Genomic DNA, 10,394 nt, shown 5'->3' with positions numbered 1-10,394 from the left:
TGGGCTCAGGAGCTTTCCAAGCATTTCTTTTTCCTTCATAGCTATACCAGCCTTGGCCAGCATCTGGTGCTGCTGTTCAGCAAGGCCTTGTTTGTCGGGTGTAAGGAAGCCACTTTGCAGACAAGAAATGTATCGTGAATACAGGTTGGCATGGGCTTCTTGAGCTAGGCTGCTCATGCTGTTCACAGAGGGTCCATCTTCATCAGCACCTCCACCAACAGGGGGCTTATTCTTTATGGCTAGCTTGTTTAGATGCACCTTCATGTGATTCTTCAGGAACCAGGGTTCCTTGAAACGACGTCCACAGATCTGGCAGCAATGTTCAAAGGAGTCCTTGTGTTTCCGCATGTGGCCTTTCAGAAACCAAGCTTGACTGAAGACCTGGCCACAAACCTCACAGCGAAATTCATTGGCGGGCTTCTCTCCCCCGCCAGCTCCTGTACCCTGTCCCTGGGCTGATTCAGCTGTGATATGGGTTTTCTCCACATGGCTGATGAGGTCCTCCTCCTGGGAAGCAGCAAATTCACACAGGGTACACTTGTAGGGCTTATGAAGTATGCGAATGTGGCGTTCTAGCTCCTCACGCTTCTTGAATTTACCCTTGCAAAAAGTGCACCGGAATCCTTGGGCTGGGTTGAGGGCTTGCTCATCTTGCAGGTTGGTACCTGCAGGCTTAGGTGAGGCAGACGGCTGGGTCAGTCCATCAGGCGAACCGCCAATACTGGTTGGAGTGAGCAGGCCACAGGCAGAACCAGGCTGTTGCTGGTTGTGACTCTGGATACCCAAGTGGGGTGGAAGAGGCTGAGATGGCTGCAGCAAACTGTTCCTCAGTTGCTTATCACGTAAAATAGCTCTCTCTTCTAGTTCATGAAGAAGCCTGTTTTCCTCCCGTACACGACCACGCCCCTTACCGAGATTTCCCAGTTTATGGGTGCGGAGGTGAATCTTCAGGTTACCCTTTTGAGCAGCTCGGTGATCACAATAGGGGCATTTGAAGGGCTTCTCTCCAGTGTGTGTTCGCATATGAAGAGACAGAATGCTGTTGAAGCGAAACCGCTTGCCACATAGTGGACAGGGGTATTTACGGTTCTTGCGGGCATCATCTTCTATATCATTCATCTGGGACATGATTCCTAAGTTCTGTCCATTAAGAAATTGTTGCAAATCAACACGACCATTGAGACCACTCAGGGCTCCCACTTCCATGTCACGGTTAAGCTGGTTGGCCAGTAAAGCCATCTGACTGCTTATTGGCTGACTAGCTAAGGCAGCATGCGTTTTTTCATCCAGCGGCGTGGCTGCCTTTTCCTCTGGGATCTGTTGGCGACTCTGTAGTTCAGGAAAGGCATGACCCAGCTGAGCAGTCAGCTGATGCAGTTTCTGACTGATTGGGTAGCGGCCATTAAGTACTGCGTTGCTGAGATGGGTGTCAGCATCCGGGACCACCGAGGATACACCAAGGCACAAACTAGAGTCCTCCATCCTAAAGGAGAAAAGACACAGAACAGGTATTGAGTCCACTATTCAATGGTATGCAGTCACACACAAAAAATAAAAAATAATAATAACCCTCTTTATAGCCTTAAAGGGATATTTTACAAAAAATAAATGCCATCATTTACTCACCCTTTTTTAGCCATTGACATTTTTTTTCCTACCATTGAAGTCAATAGCTACCGTCAACAGTCTGATTACCAGCATTCATAAAAATGTCTTATTTTGTGTTTAACAGGAGAAAGAAACTCATACAGATTCGGAACAAATTAAATATTCACTTTTGGGTGAACTATCCCTTTAAGGCATCACCAATTCACTTGTTGTATCATCACTGTGCACAACCAACAGAAAAAAAGACTGCATAAAATATAAATAAAAGTAAAATGATATGGGGAACATCATGTACATAGTAAAAAAATTCAACAATAGAAGTAAAGGTGCAATGTTTTGGACAGAAAAGTTTGCTGCACACTCTTAACTTTACCATTGTCCTTTACCATTGAGAACTGTTTATGACGAACATCCACTCTCTGCACTCAGATTTCATAAAAAATAAAGACCTTTTCTCATATACCTTTTGAGATACTGTATAGTGTGGTCATATTTCCGAGTTAAATAGTATCACAGTGTCAAGTCTGTCTTAGGCATTAGTGCAGACACAAAGGCGTTTCATTTTTTTTGCTGAAGAGGGTGTAGGATTGGAAACAAAACGGTAGATACACTCTTTTGTGTGGATCTATGTCTTAGATTGTATACTGCATTGTCTGGCAAAGGAAATCACACCATACGGCAGTTAATTCGGTTCATTCTTGAGTATCCCTTTGTGTGTCAGCAGTCTGAGTATGGTGCGAGGAAATGGTTAACAACGATGACTGCACTTCAGTGACAAGTGTGAAGAAAAAAAAGAGTGAGTTCATCTCCCTCTGATTTATGAAGTACTACATGTACTCTCACACTTGGGGAGAGAAGCTGCAACTCTCAGAACTTTTTCTCAAACAGTAACACAATTTTGGAGGCAATAATTACCCAGTAAACACGGCAAGGCGCCGCATAATTAAGCTACTTGGTCCCATCCTATCAGAATCCCTCCAATTACACGCCTTAATGAAACGGAGCAATGGTATTGTCATGAAGCTGCCGCAATACTACAATTATGATATTAACAATAGCACTTAAAACCAAGGGGTTACTCCAGTAAACACAAGCCCTTATCTCACTGCTGCGACACTTGTCTTGGCGTAATTTTCCATTAAGAGGCACATTACGTTTGATGCAAATCATTCTGTGTTCACCTTCTTTTTTTTCCCCTCTCTCTGTTCTCTCACTCTCGTATGGCTTCCGATGAGAAGAAAACAACAGTTGGCGTTATTGAAAGGGTTCCCAAAGTATCAGAGGCTTCCCAGTTTTTTAAAATGGCCACAGAGTGGCCCAATGAACCATCAGACTAAAACTAATACATGAACAGTGCCTGTTGTCATCTGGATAGCTAGTGCTTATTTAGCATGCTATTCACCATCTTAAGCAAGGATAATGATGTTGCTGCATTCCCCTGCAACTGACAGGGTCAAGCTTCAGAAACAATAAAGTGAGTTTTGCTTTGGTCAACAAAATATTGTATAATATCTCATTAAGCTGATTAGTATGCTGCCTGGTAACAGTGGCTGTGCGCTTTAACACATGATTATGAATGGGAAATAAATGCACTGTGGTCATTTTAACAGAGTCAGTGGCAAGAGCAGATAGTCAGGAAACTACAACCAGAACGAAGGAGGCGAGAACTTTCTCTTTTCTCTACATTGTTTGGAAACACATGCTGGTTTGTCTTTCTCACACACTCGTTGCCTCAGGAAGGGTGTTCTGAGCCGGGGAACCCACACCCTTTGGTCATTAATAAACCTTTTAAATGGTGCAGATTGACCCAGTTTACTTATTAGAGAGGGACTACCTAATGACTCAGCACCTGCAGTCTATGGGATGCTGACATATTATATTTCACGTTACCTCGTGGCAGTTGGATAGCTCCTGTGCATTTTTTCTTTTCTTTTCACATGACCCAATGCATTAGGAAACAAATAAATTATTTCTTTGTTGACAAGCATCAGCAATTCTGACAATGATGAACCTATTGGATGGTACAAGCAAAAAAAAAGTGCACTTGCGGAGACAAATACAAAAAGACTATCAAACTAGCACACACACACACACACACACACACACACACACACACACACACACACACACACACACACACACACACACACACACACACACACACACACACACACACACACACACACACACACACACACACACACACACACACACACACACACACACACACACACACACACACACACACACACACACACACACACACACACACACACACACACACACACACAGTCTACAGTGGAAGGCAGTGGGCTTGAAGCACATATTTGCTGATGCTCTCATAAGAACTCTAATAAGGGCTGCCTGTTCTTTAGCTATTTGCTCTTCCTACACCATGTCGGTTGCAGTCTTATCTCTCCAACATGAATAAAAACACTGAGGCCACTTCCAGTCGCTGCTAAACACACTGTGGGCTGCTGCTGAATGCCATTCCTCTTTTGTCCAGAGCTATAACTCCGAGGAATTTAAAAGAAAAAAATGCTGGAATCTGGATGTGAACAATACACTGTAGGTGTATTATGTATTTAAAGACTGGGTGTGTTATAAACACACTCACGCGTGTAAGCACGTGCGCTGCAAATTATACATGGCTAAGCAGTTCTGTGAGGATTTTTGATATTCAGCAAAATGTAATACAGGAGTAAATGCAAGACAAATATAAATCACGGACGGTTCGCTCTGCCAGGTCATCTAATTAAAGCAACGGTCTTCAGACAAAGGCCTAAAAATGCTGGGTGATGTTTGGGTTTAGCACGACGCCTTATGACTTTGGAGTTTCTTTCGGTAGCGAGATGTTCAAATTGCTTTTGTCGACGTCGCAGCAAATCCTGGCAGATATCAGACGAGGCCCTTTTTGAACGTGGCCAGCCTGCTTTCTGCAATAGAAATCTACGATTTAAGCAAGGCATGATGAGCAGTTGCTCATTTGGAGAGATAACTGCTTGCCCTTTTCTTCAATTTGATTTCCTTCTTTATCTTTAACATATAACAAAGGCAGATAGACAAAGGAACAATGTGAAATGAACTGACGAATCCAGTTTGTTTTTGAACATAGCCTCGTCTGACGACTATATGCAAATTAAGTGCATTAATATGCCTTCCTTGCTCCCAAGTCATTTCCTTTTTTTTCTGATTAAAAAGGACATTTCATATGGTTAAAGAGGTGTCACACACACACACACACAAACACTCTTTCTGCAGAGGCAGACAAAGTATTAAATTCATATGTGAACATAGACGCCTAACACGCATACACCCGCAAACAATAACACACACAGTCTGCAATATTTTAGAGAGCATCTATAAATAAATAAAGAAATGAATACATTAATAAATAAATTTGATACTGGGAATACTTTAAGGGAGGCATCACTACGGAACAATTATCAGTAAAGTGCATATTTTCCACAGTATAATTAGCAGAAACTCCAAGCCAAAAGCCTTATCTCAAACGAAACAAAGTCATTAAAATCTAAATACATCTGCTCTTAAACACCAGCATGCTTAATGCATATCTGAAAATGCCTCCGAACCAAATCTGCAGAGCAGCAAGCACATTTGGAGGGCATTTTGTCAAAAATGCACTCACTGTTATTTTAATTCAGAAGATCAAAAAAGGTTATGCATAACGCAGTTCTTCCTATTTCCATGTGATTTTTCATTTGCAACTATACCTAGGAGTCAAGTTAAAACACCCCTATTTCATAAATCCACAGAGCATTTAAGGTTTCAGCGTTCTGCTTTTCAGTATTTCTTCAACGATGCATGTCTCTGTTATCTGCATTTGTAGGATGCCCTGCAAAGTTTCTCACTGCCAATCTTTCCTCTGTTAGAAATGCTAATGCCTCACCTATTTGGATCAGTGCCATTGAGTCGTGGCCCACAGCATGTAGGCCTGACAGCAAACACGGTGGTGGCTCCTTGTCCCAGACCCCCGTCTCCCTCTCCCCCCTCCTCTCCCCCTCTCTCTCTCTCTTCGGGCTGGGGCAGTTAGGTTAGCCAGGAGCTAGACGAAACGATCGAGTCTCAGTGGCCTGATACTACCTGTCACACGTAGCGTAACAGCAGCAGCGTGCTCTAATTAACGCGTGCACCGCCGCCGTGTCTCTTGAAAAGCCACTGAGACTTCCTTTAGTGCACTGTCACACAGGGCCCAGTGGCATGCAGCTTTACAGTCTGTGGTTAATACTGAGCCTTTCAAGCAACATGGCAAAACAACCGGATTTTATGTCTTATCTATACCTCTCTTTACATCACATTCTGTTCACTTTTGCAAGCTCTGCAAACCACATCTTAATTATAGGGTGCAAATGCCACCATCAGACTTCTGTCCTTCTCTTCTTATCTTTGCTTTGTCAAGCAGGGCCATTGTTGTTAACACCAGGGAACACATTGTTTGATTTCTGCCTCAACATCATGTCAAGCAACTGTACGAGTATATAGCAGTATCTGCTAGTAGAAACGCAAACACAGCAGTGCACTTTGTGGCAAGTGTGATGCAAGTGGCAAGTGTGATGCACTGATGTTAAACAAAGGTATTTCTAAGATATTTCAACTGATTGTGGTTTCTGATAGAGCCTGCAGTAAGTTTTGCAGAGTGCATGAATGTGCGTTGCATTATCTGGCATTTAGATTGCTTTCGGGAGGGCCAGGCTTTGATTTTGGGACGGCAAGGTGAACGCGACTAAATTAGGGCCACTGTAGCGACAAAATATTACATTAAACTTGAGGTACCTGTGCGCGTTCACGTCCTTGAGCTGATCCTCTAGTGGCTTCTCACAAATCAACACGGAGGGCAGAATCAAGGTTCCATATAAAACACACATACATTCACACAAACTCACTAACACGCAAGTAAGCTTTAGCCTTGAAGGGGCTCTGAACAAAGAGTTTTTAAGTGTACAGCTAACCTCAAAGAGGACATAAAACCCATCTAATCCTTAAATGTTCTAGATTACACAGCATGTTCAAGCCCTAAATCAAATAACACAGAGCAGATCTGGCCCTTTCGGGCTTTGCGTCTTAATATAACATAATTTTGGTGTCCTTCTGCATCCTTGTTTGGGAAAAAGTATGTGTATGTTAACAGAAAATGGTAGTTTCAAGGGGGAAAAGCCACTGACAAGTAAAACAAACCGAAGTCAAAGTATTTGCGAGTTGAAATGAAAATAAAAAATATAGATCGCAAGGCCATTAGCTGCTCTGTTATTGTGAAGCTTTATCGACCAAAATCCATTGACTAATTACTATGCAGTAGCTGATTAATTAATTATGAAAGAGGTCATCGTTATTGATTAATCAATCATTATTTACAGAAAGTGCAAAAGTCAGTTTTATTTCCTCTGAATCATTATCGGCCCCCGTATAAAACAAAAAGGAATGAACTCTTTGGTGTTTGAAAATGGCTGCCATATGCTGCATATTTAATGAATGGAAACAGCACTGCATGTTATGCACTTATGGGAATATGGCCAGAAATGTACAATAACAAAATCATAAACCGATAGCGATAGTTAAAATCATTCCACGCTTATCAGCCAGGTCCGATCTGTCCTTCTCTCTCTCTTTCTCTGCTCGTGTTTAGTCTGTTGCAGGTGGTCTTCAGAATAGTTCTAATTAATCCAATAAAACGTGGCTTGTTTTTCTTCCTCCCGATGCTCTTTGACTGAACTGGATTATTAGTGGCTGTAATGAGGCATTAAGCAAAGGTTCCCAGCACAAGACCGAAACTGAATCAAACAGAAGAAACGCACGCAGCCTGAAAGGACGAACTCGTTCTCATCCAGCAAACAGCTCGCTGCATGATGCAGGTTGTTTTCTTATTTGTGGTTAGACAGTAAGTGACCTAATTATACCTAGTTCATAGGTTGCGACGCCACCACAGACGAATTGTTACAGTTAGAAATACGCATTTGTTGCTTAGCCTTCCTCTCTCCTCGGTTCTACCTTCTGTTAGCTCAACCCGCAAAACTCTCTCAGTCTCTGCCGGTGTCTGTCTCGCACAATATGTCATTGAGAGCGTCTTAAGAGAACATTTCAACAGGTAGTTCAGCTTTCAGCTCATCTCTACAGATCAGTATGAGCCCACGAAAGGATGAGCAGAGAGAAAAATGCTGCTCCTTTTATCCTGTGTGTCTGACAGGCTTGTTGGGATGCCAGGGGAGGGAAGATCAGTGGGAGAGCAAAGAATTCCCACAGTTCATTGTCCTGGCCCGCTGCATCCTCATCCTCATCATCATCATCCAGAGCCGGCCTGAAGCTCAAAGCCTCCCTTTATGTTAAACATTTGCAGCATTATCCCGAAGACCAGCAGATGTGCTCTGTGTGTGCGTGCATGCGTGTGTGAGCGAGGTACAATGGTAGTCACAGCGTGTCGAGCCTCCTGCCTGTAGATCTCAGACTGTGAGAAGGGAAAAAAGATGGATAACTGAGCATTTGTTAAATTGCAGAGGTGGGTTAGAGGGGGTCTGTGAATAAAGATCGAGACAGTCACAAAGAAAAGCGCTAGACTGTTCACCTCACTCTCAAAGAAAGAAAGAAACCAAGTCAAGTGACCAGCACTGAAGGCTAAAACAGCATAAAACATACTTCACTAAAGGTCAACGCGTGACAATTCATCTTGAAAACTTTCCCTTGTGGTTTCCACCCGGAGAAATAGCAATTGTACATGAGGTGGCAGTCACTACAGAAAAACTTTTTTTTTTTTTTAACCCTGTCTGACCTGAGGCTCTTTCGGCAGTTCCATTAGAAACACAGGGATGTGTCTTGGTGGCAAAGCTGAGCGAGTCATGGTCGAACCAGTCATCACGCATGACTGCACCTCAGCACAGAAAAGCTGAAAAACAATGAACACAGTGTGGCGATGGGCAAAAGGGCCATCATCCAAGCCTTACATCATCTTTCCTCCTGCTCAGGACAGCAGGACAATACTGCCAGATACAACCAGAAATCATTAAAAAAAAATCAGATCAGACCAGACCTCTATTGTCGGGAAAGAGCGCTACATCCATGCACCAAAGCTGCCACTGTTGTATCAAGCTCTGAACTTTTAAAGGGACAGTTCACCAAAAAATGGTGGTTCTATCATTATTCGCACACCCTCATGTCGTTCCAAACTTAAAACACGAAATAAGATATTTTGAAGAACTATTTTTCTCTTTAAAAGTCAAGTCAAAGTGGTCCGAAACTTCACTGACACCTATTGCCTTTAATTGTCTGGACAAAAAAAGCCTTTTTTAGTCTTTCATTTAAGGACACCAAAGATGACCTGACTAAATATGATATGAAGCTGTATCACAATCAATTAATTGACTGTCTGAAGGTGACAGTCTGTTTTCTCTCGACACTCTCTCTTACCTCTCAGCTGCGGCGAACAAAGATTACCTTTGTGGAAAACTTAAATGTCAATGTAACCCCCAAATAAGTGAATATCAGAAATAATTGCTGTTTTCTTCTCGCACATGCTGGTTTTGTGCGTATGAGTTTTGCATAATGACTCCAACAAGGGGTGTTGTTTTGACAGGTGCTGAAATCGAGTCGAGAGGAGAGGGAGACAAGGTTCAATTTAGTTTGTGAATCTTTTAATTGTTGCATGGCTAATTAAAATAAAAGAGGGAAAAAAGGAGAAAAGACAAAGCGAGAGAAAGAGAGAGATGTGACTCGATGTTCCTGAGTGTTTAATGCTGCATGTGTGCATACATCGGCCACAAATGGTGCCTCCAAGCCGCTCAACGTCAAGACAGACAGTACAGGAGAGAAAAATCTGCCGCTACTTCAACATACTTACCAGCTCTTCATAACCGCAGCCTGTAGTTTGGAGTTTTCAGAAAACAAATGTATGGCTAATTAGAGATACTCATTAAGGAAGGCAAGTCAAGTAATTATTTTACATCATGCCGCTGTTAATTGAATGATTCTTCAATGTCTTTTGAAAATATCGCCTTTTTTGTCTTTCCTTTTCGCCCCAAACACACAGAAAGAAAGACGATAAGACTATAAACAGGTACCGTAGCCATATGCTCTTGAATGAAAAAGCACTTCTGTCGTGGTAAATGGACTTTTTAAATATTGAACCGCTGCATGTCTTTTTAATATGGCTGATGTTAAATCTTCTTTATTCTGTCACTTTGATAAACTCCCTGAGCTAAACTGAGAGAAAGTTTCTCTTTTGTGAGAAAGCCTATGTGGAGACGCACAGTTATGCAAGCATTCTCTGTCCATAAAGCATGTTTTTTAAAAAGCAGCCCTCTCACATCCTGTTTAAGAAAGCCACTAATCTTATCAAAGCCATCAGGAAGTCAGAGTTGACTGGAAATGCTTGCGACTCTTTGTATATGTTACAAATATATTTTCTTATTTTACATCGTTTTATTTGGATTTTTTTTTGTCAGCTCTATTGTTCGTCTGTGAATGGTAAGACGAGATAGGCCTACTATGTGTTTCTTCCCTCCACGGTCGCTCCATCACTGCTAAGCAGAAGAGGAAGACTGTGGAGGGTGAGTGTATGTTAAAAAGCCTCTCTTTATTAAGAGAAAAGAGTGTTTTATTGTGGGCTAATTGTGAAGGGAGGAAGTGTGTGTGGAATGGGTGGACTCTGGAGAAAGGGTGGAGGACCTCAGGGAGATCAGGGCACATGTTTATTTATCAGGCTTTATCGGAAATGGTGAGGCCACAGATCCCAGCAGGATCAGAGAGAGAGAGAGAGAGAGAGAGAGAGAGAGAGAGAG

At 42.4% G+C, this 10,394-nt stretch overlaps 1 protein-coding gene across 1 annotated transcript in view; it reads right to left on the bottom strand.

Moving 5' to 3' along the window:
- Positions 1 to 3: 3 nt before the first annotated feature.
- The window catches only part of LOC137068544 (zinc finger protein 536-like), a gene marked incomplete at its 3' end in the record, with an annotated part of 31,411 nt that continues 21,020 nt past the window's right edge, over positions 4 to 10,394 (bottom strand). The window contains exon 3 of the mRNA XM_067437358.1: positions 4 to 1,483. Within this exon, the coding sequence (XP_067293459.1) occupies positions 4 to 1,483 (1,480 nt within the window). The remainder of the gene's footprint in view (positions 1,484 to 10,394) is intronic.

This window comes from Pseudorasbora parva, unplaced genomic scaffold (assembly GCF_024679245.1).
Source record: "Pseudorasbora parva isolate DD20220531a unplaced genomic scaffold, ASM2467924v1 scaffold_86, whole genome shotgun sequence".
Lineage (NCBI taxonomy): Eukaryota > Metazoa > Chordata > Actinopteri > Cypriniformes > Gobionidae > Pseudorasbora > Pseudorasbora parva.
This window is presented reverse-complemented; position numbering and strand designations above follow the sequence as displayed.